At 41.3% G+C, this 16180-nt stretch overlaps 3 protein-coding genes across 3 annotated transcripts; 1 reads left to right on the top strand and 2 right to left on the bottom strand.

Annotated features, from left to right (window-relative positions):
- Positions 1-1834: 1834 nt before the first annotated feature.
- On the bottom strand, positions 1835-3267 carry MELLADRAFT_105908 (uncharacterized protein; the record flags this gene model as incomplete). Its single annotated transcript, XM_007409200.1, has 3 exons — positions 1835-1855; positions 1928-2193; positions 2526-3267. The coding sequence occupies 3 exons, from the start codon at positions 3265-3267 to the stop codon at positions 1835-1837; spliced, it is 1029 nt and encodes a 342-aa protein (XP_007409262.1).
- A 3651-nt stretch (positions 3268-6918) lies between these two features.
- Positions 6919-8550, bottom strand: MELLADRAFT_105907 (uncharacterized protein; the record flags this gene model as incomplete). Its single annotated transcript, XM_007409199.1, has 4 exons — positions 6919-7446; positions 7514-7714; positions 7956-8067; positions 8198-8550. The coding sequence occupies 4 exons, from the start codon at positions 8548-8550 to the stop codon at positions 6919-6921; spliced, it is 1194 nt and encodes a 397-aa protein (XP_007409261.1).
- A 5562-nt stretch (positions 8551-14112) lies between these two features.
- MELLADRAFT_85773 (uncharacterized protein) lies at positions 14113-14891 on the top strand (the record flags this gene model as incomplete). The annotated part of the gene is made up of 2 exons (XM_007409298.1): positions 14113-14175; positions 14250-14891. 2 exons carry the CDS (start codon positions 14113-14115, stop codon positions 14889-14891), a joined length of 705 nt encoding a protein of 234 aa, XP_007409360.1.
- Positions 14892-16180: the final 1289 nt, after the last annotated feature.

Below are 16180 nucleotides of genomic sequence, written 5' to 3'. Positions count from 1 at the left end.
TATCGAACGGTTATGACTCGATCATGGTAGTGGTTGACCACATGGGGAAAGGGGCGCATTTTATTGCAGCGAAAGAATCTTGGAATGCTGAGGAACTTGCTTCTGCTTTTGTTGCACAGGTTTTTCGCCACCATGGTTTGCCAGATGTGATAGTGTCTGATCGGGGTACTACTTTTGTCTCTCGGTTCTGGACGTCCGTTTTACAGTTGTTGAATGTTTCGCCAGCGCCTTCGACTGCCTTTCATCCTCAGACGGATGGGCAGGTGGAACGGGTCAACGCTTTGGTAGAAGATTTCTTACGACATTTTGTCGCCGAAGATCAATCTGACTGGGTGAAATGGTTGCCTATTGCGGAGTTTGCTTATAACAACTCGCCTTCTGCGTCGACTGGTTTTTCACCATTTTTTGCATACACGGGTTGTCATCCGCGTTTCAATTCTTTGGTTGCTACTTCCGGTGTTCCTCGCGCTGATTGTTTTGTGGAACGCATGCAGGCTATACACTTTTCTCTCAAGGCGAATTTGGAACGGGCAAAGGCGGCGCAGGCAAAGTTCTACAACGGTTCACGTCGTTTGGTGGCAACTTATTCTCCGGGGGATCTGGTTTGGCTATCGAGGAAGCATTTACGCACCTTGAGACCATCAAACAAGTTGGATGTTCGGCGTATTGGGCCCTTTCAAGTTAAGCGTATGGTCGGTAAAAATGCAGCTGAGTTGCTCCTACCTGCTTCCTTGAAACGTTTGCACCCTGTTTTCAATGTCTCTCTTTTGTCTCCGTTTTTTGGTGACCAGTTCCAGGTTCCGGATGTTTTTGGTAGTTTGTTACTAGATAATCAGGATGAAGGGGTGGCGGCTTTTATTATTGATTATCGGCTGACTAAGGAGGGAATTCACGAATATTTGATTAGGGGTGGTGATTCTTCGGGGTTGGATGATACTTGGACTCCTTTGACTCAACTTTCGACGGCCTTGGATATATGGTTGAAGAGGTTTCATGAGTTATCGCCGTGGGTTGGATTGGGACCTGCTGAGGATGTTTGGGTAGCGCGTTCTAAGATATTTTAGCATTTTGGTACAAGGCAGATCATATTTTGTCATAGACGAGTGCGGTTAGGGTTAGAATTATTATTAGTTTGTTTCAAGATTCTTCTGTATGGCTAGACGTTGTTCTGGTTACCTTTTTCTTTCTTCTGTTCCTTATTTCTCTCGTATCTGATTATGTTATCTTAAATTCTGTTTGTTCCTGAAGCTTATATGAGCTTTAGTTTGTTCCTGATTGTTGTCGATTTTTCCTTTATATACTCTCTTATCTTTTCTGTTGTAGAGCTTTTTCTTTATCGAAATATTTATTATCATTTCCCTTTTTCTAGAAAGACATTATTATTAAAGACCAGACCAGAACAGGTTCAAGTGTTCAAGACCAGACCAGTATCTAGGATACAAGGTTCCCCATCACACAAAGGGTCAGGTAAAAGGGGTCAATGTACCAAGTAGGGGTTTTTATTTTTGAAAAAAAAACAATCATAACCATATCAATGTCTAGGGTTATATCTCGTCAAGGCAATTCACACTCCAAAACAGAAAAAAATCATATCTGTGTCTGTCTTTTCTTTCTTCCTATCCAACCTCAAGATTAGGGTTCAAACAAAAAAAGCATCGTGGTCTAGAACAACTTTGGTTTTCAAAACCTGACTCGATCTATGTATTCGATATTGAGTTGCATATATGTAACTTGAAATCAAACTCTTGACTTGCAAGTCATACATTTCAATCTTTTACCAACTTCCTTCAACCCTTAGTACTTCCTAGTTTACTATACACAACCCTAACCCACCTTAACGCTTAACCCATCGGTACTACAAACCACCAAAGAAGATCTCATGAGTTTTCTGAGTTTTGATGACGATAAGAAAATGAAGTCAACTTACAGAGGATTTAGCACCAGGTTTACCAGTCTTCTTTCGTTCGACTACTCTAGGATCTCTAAGAGTCAACTGACTCTTACTCAACACTTTTCTAGCATGTCTTTCTTGTGCAGTCGAATCGGTTTTAGCCGAGTCTTGTAATGCATTCATCAATGCGTTAGCCAAGGCGTGTGAAACGGCTGCTGCTTGTCCCATCTTACCACCTCCGTGTGCGAGAAGATGAATGTTGTAATGTCCAAGAGAACTAGTCAAGAAGATCGTTTGAAGTACTCAGATCATCGATTTAAATATCAAAGGTTTCAAATATCATGAATGTTAAAAGAAGTGACTCACTCTGTGATTTCTAATGCTCGTAAAGCTGTGGCACGTTGTCTAGGTGTATGAAAGTATTCGGTAATCGATCTTCCATTACAAAAGACTTGACCCAAAGGTACCTGTTGAAGATCTTGAGTTGGTTCAGGTTCAGGGATCAAAGAAGGTGAAGTGATGGTAGAGATCCGATTTCCAGGTTCGAGATCAGAAGTTTGGGTGGGTTCTGATGTTTTTTTCGAGTGAATCGAATCTGGAACTTGAACTTCGATCATCCAAGCTCTAGCTGTACTTTCTTTTTTCTTTCCGATCCCATAAAATCTTCCTAACCGATCTCGACCGAATTCTTCATTCTTTATAGACTTTCGTATCCGATCAGGTTTAATAAACTTTAATAAAACTTGATTGATTTCTTGATTTAATGATTGGATCTTAGATGCATGGGTTCGGTTAGATAAATTTGAAAATTCTAAAAATAATAAATATTTCTTTAATGATTTGATTTCATTTAACTTATTTAAGGTGACGGTATATTCAATCATTCTTAATGATCTACCTTCATTTCCTTGTAAGATCGTACTGATCACATCAAAATCATGCCAGCTTGGTGAACTTGACCATAAGGTTTTGTATATCTTATTTTCTTCTTCATTTGATGTGACAGATTTTTTTATTTCTTCTTCCATTCTCCATTTTAACCATTTCAATCTAACACCTGTTCCTGCAAATGTAGCTGGAGCCGAAAACCGTTTTAATACACTTGATTCATATAATGTTTCACGACTACGTTTGATAAGTGAATCTAATTCTGATAATGAATCTGATAAAGCTGGATGAGTAGTGAACCAATTAGGACTAGTGGGTTTAGGTACGATTGTATGTTTCTCTTCAAGACTTGATGATGAACTTCTACCAGGTATGAAGGATGAACTTTGACGATTTAAAGGTTTGGTTTGGTTTGTAGTTGGTTTTGGTTTAAGTAAAGTTGAACGGATTAGATTTGATGAAAGTTTTATTGAAGGATGAGGGCTCATGTTGGGTTCGAATCGATTTCTTGGATTGAGGTTCGATCGTCAATTCAAGGAACTCTTTTCAAAACAAATTAACAAAATCACACTTGAACATGTCACATCATGTGACATGTTCACATGCAGTTTCATTCATCTGGCCACCTTGTGACATTCTAGATCAATTGCCTCATCGACAGAAGCAGTGAACTCGAAATCATCAGTTGAACTTGAAATGACCCAGAACAAATCATGAAGAGCAATAACTCAAAAGGAGAACTAAACATTTTAATTAAGCCACATTGTCTCACTAGAGGCAAAATGTGATTTTTCACAAAAATCTTTGTTGAAGAATCTGAGGCAAAACAAACCCATTTTGGGACAAACTTCAGCAAGTTCTCATTGGGCCTGAAGAAGGTATGTTTGTCCTATCAGGAATAGTGATTGTGATTTGTTAGGTTAGATGTGCCAAAATATATGGCTTTTGATGTTTTTTGGTCTACTGGGATTCAAATTGGCCAAAATAATGAGAATTTAAGAAATCTTTGGTTTAAAAATGGGAAAATGGAGCCAAAACATTTTCCCAGGGGGTAAAAAAACTGTACACCTTCTTGGAGCCAAAAGAGCATGAAGATATTGAGGTTTTACAAATCAGACCTTTATAGGAGCTATTTGATGTCCTACATAGTTTGATGGAACATGACATATAAAATGATGATATCTTAATCATGTAGCTATGTTAGGTACTCAGAGCATCGCCACCAGCGACCCTGGACTGTCAATTCACGTAACGTGTATTTGACATGTCCAGGTCAGAATTCAGATTTCACGATCCACCAGTGAAATAAACTCCCACCGTAGGGCAGCTGTCCGAGTTTTTTCGACATCAGCACCAGGTCTCTCGGTCTTGACCCTCAGGTTCTTCGGGGGCGTCTCAAAAGCTTGTGTTACACGATTTGAGCAACCGTGTAACTAATTTTGCCCCATTCGATACATTGTTTTCTATTAAAATAACTTTATCATTGTTGTGGCAGTGGTAATACGATAAATACCTTCCACAATGATATGTCAATTATTCATCTTGAAGCCAAATGTGAGCATTGACTGGGAGGAAAAACAGTAGAGGCATTGAGAGGGTAAGTTTGAGTTTGTTGTCCAAAGGTTATAAAGCCACACAAACATTATTCACTGCATCCGCTTGCTCACATCTTATTTCCACCTCTCGCCTAGAAAAGGTCAAGAACATCATTAAGTTTGCACGCATCTATTCCCTCGCTCCATCTCGTTCGGAATGAATCATATGTATAATGATGATAGGCCACCATCAGGTCAACGTACGTGCTGCTATGTTTAACATGGCGTGCGTAAGAACGCGGAGGAAGGGTTACGGTCTGGTCCAGGGTGTCCGGTGGCCGTTGCCCTTCCTGAAGGGAAAATACAACGTGTCACACGTCGGAAATACTGCCCTGTATGACTGGTTGCGGTTCAGGACTGGTGGGGATGCTCTCAGGGGCAGATGATAAGCACGAGCCAATTTATTTGTCCAATATATATCACTTACCAGCAGTCAGGGCAATCAATGACCACACTGATCATTTTTTGCTATGGATATACCAGGTATGGATTACTCATATATGATCTTTTCTCCTTCTGCAGCTTTTCCTATAACTGGGTATCATCAAACACCTTAACTTAATACCTATGAGGCAGTCTATAACACATAGGAGTTTTAAAAATCCTTTTGAATCATTTAATTGTTTATCAATTTGTAACCGCTAATTTTGGAACACTACTAAAAAGATACAAATAACAAAAGTTGTGATACACAACACCATATGAAAATTGGGAAAAGAGGGAAATGTGATGGCAAAAAATATAGATTTTGACACAAGGTTTGAGAAGATTGATTTGTTGATTTGTTGATAATTGAGGCAATTATATCTAACAATAATGTTTCAAACTTGGCTGAAAAACTGTAGCAAGTGCTAAGATATTTCAAAATAACAAAAGTTGTGATACACAACACCATATGGAAATGGGGAAAAGAGGGAAGTTTTATGGAAAAAATATAGATTTTGACACAAGGTTTGAGAAGATCAATTTGTTGATTTGTTGATATTTTAGGAGATTATATCTAAAAATAATGTTTCAAACTTGGCTGAATAACTGTAGTAAGTGCTAAGATTTGTCATAAAAAGCACCAAAAATAACTATGTCTATGAACAAGGATCCTGGTATATCCACCACCCCTCTCCTGTTTACAGCTAGTGAAAGGCTTAGTTACTACGGACCCAAGTAGTGACAGAGTACCAGGCTGAACCATGCTCTTACCTTGATGTGTAAAGTTTTTCTGATCATTGGTGACATAATTGAAAATTGTGACCATTACTATGTCATTACATACACTGATAGAAACTAGAATAAGAAGAAGAGAAAGATGGAGAATAATGATTAAAATTATTAGAAACACAAAACACAAATAGGGAGGTTCAAGTTGAAAAAATGCCTGAAACACAACTTTTGCAACATGAATTCTGCTTGATGTTGTAAAAAAATGAAAAACACCGTGAAGCACATTCAGAAATTTTTTCCACAAATGCTTTTTCAAAAATAATGAAGGGCTGGAAGGCCAGAGTACCCAACGTTTGAAGCATTTTCTGGCCACCTTCGACCCCCCTAATGATGATTCTGAACCATATCTTCTGGTGGTTCAGTTTTCGATATATGTTTGATGGTTATAGATCAAGTGCATTTATACTGAAATCTACTTACAAACCTCATAAAAGTGTTCATTTGATGTTCATGTTGGAATATAATTAGGAACATCTCCTTTGTCTTGGTTGCCAGCTTTTCCTTAGGTAACGAGCGAGAAGATTGTACTGCTTCAGTCAAACTGAAAGTTTAATTCTCAACTCTCACGGGCAAGCTGAATTCACTTGCAAAGCTATTCATAAGTTTGACCTCCTGAAAATTTCACACCTTGATCGAACCTATGATAAAGGGAACCTTGAAGAATTCAAATACAAACCAATTTCAATGTACAACATTGATTTTCTTGCAAAATATAAACAACAAAGGATACTCATTGAGTCTGTCTCCTCTACAAAGATGTGAATCATATAAACAGCCTCTGATAACAATAACAGTAGTTTTTCCATTCTATTAATCTTGTATTTATAATATATACTTTTTTTACCTCCCATATCACATCACATTACATTAATAATTCTAAAGATCAGTTATCATTCTTTCAAGATATGTATACAACGATTTCAAGAAAAGAAATAGTAATTCAAATCCAATCAAAAATCCCAAGATGATATACGTTAGATAATTAAAAGCTCAATTTAATAAACATCTATTTGCTTTTTTAAGTGTCTTATTCATAATGATAAATGAAGCGAGATAGAAACTTAAAATATCACTTTTTCAATAGAAACCCTAAGAATACAGTCTCAATATCTTTAGCCTCTAGCTTGAGTCAAGTACATTTAAATCTTCTCGGGACTTTAATTCTTTCTTTGCTCCTGATTTTATCTTCTATGTAGGATAAGGATATTATGCATTGCTTTTGATAAATCTCAAAGGATTATAATTCTAACTGGAAAGTTGATTTTAAACACACCATGTACTCCAAGAAATTCGGAGCAAACACAAAAGTAGTGGGGATTGAGTTGATTAACGGTATATACCAGGTTGGGAATATGGTCTTGGGTATGACAACATCTCATTATCATATCCTCGAACATCGCTTCGTGAACGAGATGATGATCGGACTGATGACGATGGATTGGTGCAGTAGGATTCTCCAGAACTAGACGGACTATGGAAGGATCCAGAGCTATGCCGAGACGACTCGTCGTTGGTAAGCAAAGTTAGTCTAAGGACGACGTATGCAAGTCTTAGACTGTCTGGCTTGGCTGGGTGAGCACCGAAACCGGCACCGAGGTAAGATTCGAATCGGAAAGGAAGGGAATTGCCATCGATGGTTCGGAGCCGAAAGGCGTGTGCATGGGAAGGAGCTCCAGCTAATGGTGTGATGAGCTCGTTGTAAGGAGTTTGGTGTAGTATTTGTGAAGACACTGGTACTGGTCTTGAAGCTACACCAGGATACGAAAGTAATCTGAGGGAGAAACGAGCATAATCTTGTTTTTCTTCACGGCTGATGAAAGCCGACAGAGGTTGCTCGAGCATTGTTTGTAGATCCTAATAACATTGAACATTTGACTATGAGCAAAAGGTCATATTCAGATTGGAAAGTTTCACTACTCACATATCCCAAGATGTGTGTCAGTGCTTCTGAGACTCGTGCACATCGAAGGGAAGTGCTCATGATGATTGTCAAATCATCTGAAGGGTAGCCCAGGCGTCCTGAACGTGGTGATTCCGTTCTCAGATTGTGCATCATCGCTGTGGCCATGGTATTGGTGACAGGAGGAGCTTCAGAAGCCCTTGGCCGGCCGCGTTTCCTTGGCTATTGCAAAGAGGTGTGGTACAGGCGGAGAGTGAGAAGTTTCAACATCAGCATTCTAGGATCTTACAGTCAGCCGCCTTCTCAATTTAACTTGAATATCATTCATACCGCCCTATGAGGCTTTTATGAAGATGATGACAAGAGTGTGAAATCATTACTGGCCATTTGCTCAGCATCCGAGTCACTCTCGATGGCCACAAGGATGGCTAAGGAGGAATGATTGAATTGAGATGCGACTAACCTCTACATCAATACACGTGGCTGATCGACCTGTTTGAACACAGCGCCTGCAGGGTCGGGTCTCCGAGCAAGCGAGATGCGCAGATCGACAATTGGTGCAGGCGACTGAGACGCTACATATTCATAGGATCCAATTATTCCACATTCATGAGGTAAGAGAAGGACAAGAGCATCAAGAAAAGAACACGTGTCAGGATCTACTAGGGATGGAATCACATTGGAGCAACAGAACTCGTCACGCACGTTGATCTTGTAGCATGCATGGACGGCTGGGAAGCTCCGTTGGTGTACGAGCCTGAAGCAGAATGCATGGAAGATGATGTATGAGGTCCTGATGATGAGGTACTACCGTAGCTTCCCAAAGAGTTTGAGGAAAACGAGCGATCATCGGTGAGGGGTGGCCTTGAGAAAGAGCTTCGTGGTCCAGGTGAGATCGATAAAGAAGTGATCGATTGTCGGCGATGGGAGTGAAAGGAGTCGGGAGCGTGAGAAAGTTGATATGATTTACGCGGGTCAGGCTCGGGAAGGTATTCTCCCACCTGGGATCGGAGTGACGGCAATGTAGGCCGTGAGCCGGGTAGTGGCAGACGATCCATCGAGCAAACAGATTTTCAGAGGCTGCACTCTTTGAGCTAGGCGATCAATCCAACAGGATTGAAAAATGGCAAGAGAGTGCCTTGAAAGCGTATCACTGCCTTTTTGAATTGAGTTATAGTCTTGAAAATTGTGGCGGCTACCAAGTGAAATAATTTGTGTGGCCGATAACCCAGTTCGCAGGCAGGAGTACATTTGGGCCAGCATTCCGAGACGCGTATGTGAATTTGAAAGGCCGAAAATACGTCGTATGGATACGTACGTGCAAGTGCAAATGGTTAGGAGAGTAAATGCAGTGGACGTCATTCGAATTTCGATGGAACACAAAGTGTGGAGCCCCGTCAAACATCCGGTAAGAAAGATGTAAAATGATACAATGTCTTAGCAAGGTGAGTGGTATCAGGAATGAGACATCGATCAGGAAACTAAACTCACGTGAACTTAGCTGATGAACAAGCTTGAAAAAGTGCCGAGCGCTCCCAGATGGGTTACTACCGCTCTATTGCCTCTCTCCGCACTTTTTTTCTCCTATTTCGAAAGAGATTGATCGGATTCAAATGCCACAAGGGAAGTCTTGTGGAGACGCGGATAGGGACTACGTGCGTGAATGTCAGTACGCAGTTTTCAAAGATGCTCCACGCTGGAACTTGTACAAGGGGGTGTAAAAGAGGTGGGGAGGAGGAACCAAAATACCGGATCAGGAAACGAGAACTGGGACAGGTTTTGACGATGAACTCCGATTGCGCTTGCGAAAAGTTGTCTGAGACTGTTCGTCGCAGTATATATAACTGCGCAAACGCGAGCAGGCTTATGGTCAGAGGTGAGATGTTTGAGGGTGATTTGGTAAGGGGAATCAACTACGGTAAGAGATATAGTAGTTAGTGGTTCAGTAGAGTAACACGGCGCTGAAACTAGAGGGTAAGTCGGATGATGTTGGCAACCGAACGGAAGTTGGAGGCAGGTCACGACGAGAAGTGACGCACAGGGGAAGAAGTAACACTAAGAGATTCGGAAAGAAGGGAGGACTGGACTTGTATGATAAGTTCTCAATGGTCTAGTCTTTCATCCTGTAGGGGCAAACTAGAGCAGGTGTAGTGGATTTAATTGGGATGGAGCGATGTGGTTGAAATGGAAGCGATCTTACATAGACCGCGCCGCTGCGAGACCACTGAGCTGAAGGAGTTGAGGAGGATGTTGATATTTAGGTCAGCTTTCTATATCTCCGGGTCGAAAATGAGCTGAATTTAAGCTAAAAAGCCGAGTTCCTGCGCCAGCTCGGCGAATTCACTTGGGATAGTAGGGATGGGCAGTCTCATCAAGGAAGTGAAGAAGTGAACGGAGTTGAACGACCGATCTAAGCTAATTATATCGTGGATCACTGTGAGTTAAGTTGGACTCAAGTTATTTAAAGGTCTTCAAATGATGAACTGAAGAAGATAAAGAAGATATAAAAGCAAAATCAAGTTCAAGAAATTAATGATATATGAATCTCTATATGGATGTAAACGGGGCGATGTAAACTATTGTTCTTCGAAAAGGTCCCTTGAGACGGATAGATATCAATCCTAACACTAAGAGAGCTTACTATAGGACATTTCCATCTCGAATTAAGCGTGTCTTCTTACTTATGTGAAAGCTATGCTGTTGTTGACTTTATCGGTGAGCTTGAAAAATTTACAGTAACTGAAAATATCAGGACAGTGGCTCTACGATGTGAAGATTTTTGTTCATCGACAGAGGGGTAAAGTTTCTTTTAGTCAGCTTTATGAATTTCAGCTCAGAATAGATACGGTGAGCAAGTCTTGTACACTGAGTTTATTTAAACAATGAACAAGATTTAAGTTCATGATATGAGTATGAATGCAAAAGATGTGATCGACTCGCGAGAAGTTGAGAACGAGAACGCTCCAGAAAGGATTGAGTTGAATTGGTAGAATTGTACGATGTAGTCAAGTTTCTTTTCCTTAGTTCGAGTTCATTTGGAATCTTTCATAGGATCCTAAAAGAGTTCAACAGACTTCGACCCTTCATGTTTGTCTCGCACCTTGGTTTTTCTCTCAGCTTGCACAAGGCCTGCTCTCGAGGAAAAAAGAGCACGTCGAAGCTCGTCGAAGACGTGGATAAGTTTGTCATTTCTCACTCTCATGGTCGCGACTCTCTCGTGGGTCTGTGCTTGCCTGTGCACCATGGCGGCTTATGGCGGCCATTTCCTTGATTCATGTACAGTCAATTTCACAAAGCTTGGAAAGAATTCCGCGCCAGTTTGCTCAAGTTTGGCGGGCAAAAGTTTCCAAACTTTCTGCAATCGACTGTACACAGTACCATATATGTACTACATATAGAAATGTTTTAAAGCTGAGGACGCGGAAGACTAAGGCTTTGTATTTACCATAGCTTCAAACATAATATAAAAAGGAAAACAGCACCGGTGCAAATCAGAAGGAGGATGAAAATATGAAATGCTAAGGCGATAATCCATTTTGATCTCCTTTGATGTCTCATCTACAGTTCAGTCAGAAAAGTTTGTCACAAATTCCCCACCAATTTGCTTGAGTTTTGCAGGCAAAAATCAGAATTGGTCAAGCTTTTGTATTTATAAATTCTCGAGATGAGATTAATGAAAAACCTGACCATTTGTTGGAAGAGTTTTCGGGCACTAAACAGCTCCCTTTTTAAACCTACAGAAGCTTAAAATGCGCGTGAGAATGAAGGCTTTCGTTTGAGCCAACTTGCAGCCTCGCGGCATCAGTATTTCTGGAGATATTTGGCTGTAACAGCTGAAAATTGGCCACAAATCGATGGTCAGGTTTGGGCCTTGGAGGTCGAAAAAAAATTGCACCTTTGCAATTTACGCCGTAGTGAGAAGGCTTGGTGGACTCTGCCTGGGCTCATTCGATAGCCTTACCCTGAGCGCATCATTTGATGTGCTCTCCGTCTTGAGGCGAGCACTGATGCATAGTGTAGAGCCTTAAAACTCGAAAACAGTTTTCATCAGATACCTCAGTAGGAGCTTTCGAGGGTCCTCTTTCTTGGCATCCTTAGCCCAGCTTCCGCATGGCGTAATTCAGAAGGCTCCGTTATCTCCCGCAATGAGCTGAAGACACCTATGTAACAGAACAAACACCGGGTGGTCCAGGGCAGATCACAACTGACAAGTCCCCCCGTTGTTGGCTTGAACCAAAAATTGTTTATGGAACTATAAATGCCAAGTGAATCTGCACCGCTGCCAGTTGACGCGACTGACTTCGGCATAATGGCCGGTGTGCATGGATGGATCCATAATCTTGATCGCTCTCACCAGCTCTCATCTGCTAAATTCACTAGAAATGATACATACCGCCCTGCGAGCGGAGCGTGAGTCTTGTCGGAGGCATATTAATCTGACGTTACTTGCTCGTGCACTAGAAGATCGCATTCTATCGCATTTGTCCAGCGAATTTCTTCGTGGCGACGCAACAATAAATTCGATCCAATCTTGTCGATAGAAGCACGCGCCAAGGGATAAACACAATCACAACCCTGTGATTGCAGGCACGGTGATTACATAGAGGATGAGATTTTGAAGGTAGCGGAGGATATATATGTATTCATTTTCCTGGCGGGGATAGGCCACTCAGTGCTCAGAAGTGAACCCTAATTATCAGCACAGCCTCTGAGAGATATCAGCAGACAGTAAGTCAAAATTCATCTCGCCCCAGAACCTTATCACTCTGCAATTCCCTTCTCCCTTACTTCCTTACACCTTTTGTTTCATCTCTATTTATCTGTAATTTTGACACATCCTCATCTCATTCTCCTAGTCCGCTTCTCGCGAAAACTACCAGCATAGAGATATATTTTCTAAACGATATCAAGAATTGCTCCTTATCAAGAATCATTTCTTCTCATTCTTTTAGCCTATGCTAAGCTTTCCTCGTTCTTGCTCGCCTTCATCTCTGACTATGAAGAGTTTGAAAGAAGACAAAAGTTTCTATAATTACCCTGATCTGGTGAAGAGTTTTCTCTCTTTGTGATTAATGTCAGTGGCAATCCTCCTAGCTACACAAGGAGTCAATGGACCCCGTACCATCAAGCTACCCCAAGCATTTGATATGCACACAATACATTGTTAGAGCACATTAGCCAAGGTCACAGCTTTCACACTTTGACGCGGATACCTATGCTTTATAGCGAAGTTCCTTCTATCAGTGAATTGAATGGATACCGAGAGTAGGGACATATGATCAAATGCCTTTGCGAGTTGAATTTACTGAAGTGTACCACCACATGGTACGACTTATCCAAAAACATTTCTGGAAAACTACAGTCTTGCTTGTGTTACAAAGCTATTTTTGTCGATATAGTATAAATCAAGGCTTGATGAGATCTCCCTACCGTTACATCATTCTTGTGGCCGAAAGCAGCCGTATGGTCATTTTTCCGAATGAGAGATCTTCAAGGATATATGCGCTTTGAAACAAGGAGTGTGCGCATACAAAAAGCCAAATTGGGATAGTCATGTACTTCAGTCAACAGAGCCTTTCCGATCTTCTCCAACCCCCTACATAGATATTTCAATTCTCATATCAAAGTGGTGATACACCCTATAAGTACAAGTCAACCATGATATATTGCTTCTTTCTATCCAGAGTCCATAGCCTTTGTACGACAAACAACATCCAACAACTATACACATCCACTCTCCTTGCGCATGCAGAAACACAATCTCGAGAGTTGTCGGGACCCTTGTGAAATCAATATAATTTGAAAGAATGTATCTGAAAAAAACCTTCTCCTGTTTTTTGAACAAATCACATCTCGATAATCATTAGCATGGATTTTATTCCACGCAGAGAAACTGCGTCCAATTTTATCTCACAACCTATTTCTAATATCGAGTTGTTAATTTAACTTCAATATGGCCTACACAGATATTCACGTTGATATCGTGCAAGCTAGAAAGCAAGGAAGGCGGATACATCTAAACACAGAGTCGTCGATGAATATTTGATGAACACTAAAAAGCTTTCATAATTCCATAACCTACCTATCGCTACTTTATCACCTACGAATCCACCGTGTCTTTCTTTTGAATCACTCCATTTGTTAAACTTCGGCTCGGGTTGATGAGCGACTTGAATAAGTTCAGCCATGTTGCCAAAATCACCACCCCTGGCGAGAGGACGACAGTCGTTCTAGCGTTGCTCGTATTAAAAGATATCGAATATTCCTATATGTTCAATAGACTTATAACTTTATTTGCCGACTCTTGCTTTCACCTGTCTTCCGACATTTATCTGTTCATTGTTGTGTTTGGTCAGCAGGGAGATGATGGTCGGTCTGCGTTTCAGGATAATGGTCATGGATGAGAGGAATTTTGGTCACGTGATTAGACCGTTGACTTCAAAGCTTTCACGTGGACAGCTGTCTTTGTTACATAGAATATGTAAAGCCATAGTGTCGGTGTCAAGCAGGTCATGGCTTTAAGTATCCCATACATATGTAGATTCAAGCTGATCGGTCGCGTTGTTGATCAAGGCCAGTTCCACAACTTCCAAGAGACCACATCACACTCGAACTTCATCATGTCTGCCACCTCTACACCATCTAAAAGCTCCTTGACCGCGCTCAAGGTGGCCGATTTGAAGGTATGTTCTTCATCATCTTACTCAATCCTCTCGAATCCTACCTAATGCCCAATGATGTCAATTTTCATGTTTAGGCCCTTTGTGCCAAAGCTAGCCTACCCATATCTGGAACAAAGGCTGACTTGATCACTCGTCTTCTATCGACCACTGTGAACTCTGCATCGCCAGATACCAACACATCACTCCCCGCTCAAGTCCCTCCCTCCACCACCGTGTCTTTATCAGCCTCAGGGGGTGCTTCTGCCGCCAAACCTGCCGCTTCGGTCGTACCCGCCAATGCTTCACAGATATCCGATCCCTCAGTGGTCAAACAGCTTCAAACTCCAACTACGACCTCTGACGCGACACCCAACGGCAAGACCGATGAGAGCCACCAGTCAGCAGTCGAGGCCGAGATCGCGAAGCGTGCTCAACGTGCCCAACGCTTCGGTCTTGCCGCATCCGACGATAAAGCTGGATCAGAGGAGCTCAAAAAACTAGAAAGAGCCAAGAAATTTGGGTGCGAACCTACTGCAGTCAAGATCGAAGCACTAGATCGGGCCTTAGGTGAACGCGGTGATCGATCGAAGCGATCCAATGGGCCTAACGCTACACCCGCAAAAACTACTGAGCTTACTCCAACCGATTTAGAATGGGAAGAACGGAAAAGGAAGCGAGCTGAAAAGTTTGGAATCACTGTAGAAAGCTCAGTAGAAACCAAAAAGGCAAAGGCTTAAAAGCTCCTAGAGCTTACTTCAGTTCTCCTGTATCTTGTTTTTAGCTTTTGAATTCGTGTTTCTCTCTCTCCTTCAGGGAGGCTTATTTGACTGATCTTCTGAGAGTGCTAGGATGCGGATGTCATCTGTTCTTTACATATATAGAAACTTGCTTCGTGGTGTAATTGGGTTCAAGGGTCGATATGTTGGAAAAAATGTGTTGTAATGTGTGAAGCCCCTGAGACGTGACTTGCAGCCCTTGGGACGATGACCGCGGGCAACAGTTTTGAAGTTGATTTTTGGTCTTGCAAAAAAGAGTAGAGTGGACAGTGATTCAGATGAGAATATCCTGACTCTTCCAAAAAGGGACGCTGAGGTTTTCAAAAAGGAGCAATGCTAGGTGGTCTGGATTTATGAACTGATGGTATGTAAGCTTGAACAGAACAAGATGATTTCCTCAAGATTGAGAATCCAATTTTTCTTCCATTTGACAGCATCTTCCAGTGCTATGCTGAGGTGATTGCAAGTTTTGCTTTTATTGAGGGCTCTTATGTAGCTTCATAGCAAGAGATTCATTTGGCCACTGTTGTCCCACACTCCTGGGCTCAAGACACTCATATTACACAGGCACCAAAAAGGTCCCCTCTGTACTCTCAGAATATGGATCCAACATTGCAGAGTTCTCTTTTGAAAAGGTTGGGAGGAAAGGGCTTCAATTTGGATTCTCCAGAAGTGGTGAACCCTAGACAAGGATATTTAAAACTTGAAGAATACTTCTTGTGCTATTATATGGTTTTTAATTTTTTTTGATGATCAACCTTTTAGTTTAGACATCATGACCTTACCAAACTAATTCTTTGTGCCCTGTCACTGCTCTGTAAGCTTACATTTGCTACACTCAATCACTTGGTATGTATCACACATCATTGTGTTAGAAATTTTCTAATGTTTTGTAAGCATTTATGAAGTGTGAGGATTGAAAACAGGTGATCATTGAGACAACATTGTGCATTGGAACAATATTTACCCCATGCATGATGTAGACACCATAAATTCTACAAATTCTTTTTGCGCACATAATGGCTCTCTACCACTTCCTATAGTGCAAAAATTGGTGGACTCCAATAAGTCATCTTCCATGTCTTGGGCTAGGCTCATAGCTTTCAAAAAGGGTTAGGAATCTGAAGGGCACATGGCATATTGTATCATCAATAACCATTTTCACAGGCCAGCTACTTGATTCAATGTAAATGCAGTCCTTCACAAAGTTCATACCTTGCAGTAACATCTTTTTTGAGATGCCTTCAGGT

The sequence above is a fragment of the Melampsora larici-populina genome, assembly GCF_000204055.1.
Source record: "Melampsora larici-populina 98AG31 unplaced genomic scaffold MELLAscaffold_15, whole genome shotgun sequence".
Lineage (NCBI taxonomy): Eukaryota > Fungi > Basidiomycota > Pucciniomycetes > Pucciniales > Melampsoraceae > Melampsora > Melampsora laricis-populina.
The sequence above is the reverse complement of the archived record's forward strand: the minus strand, read 5'-3'. Positions and strand labels throughout refer to the sequence as shown.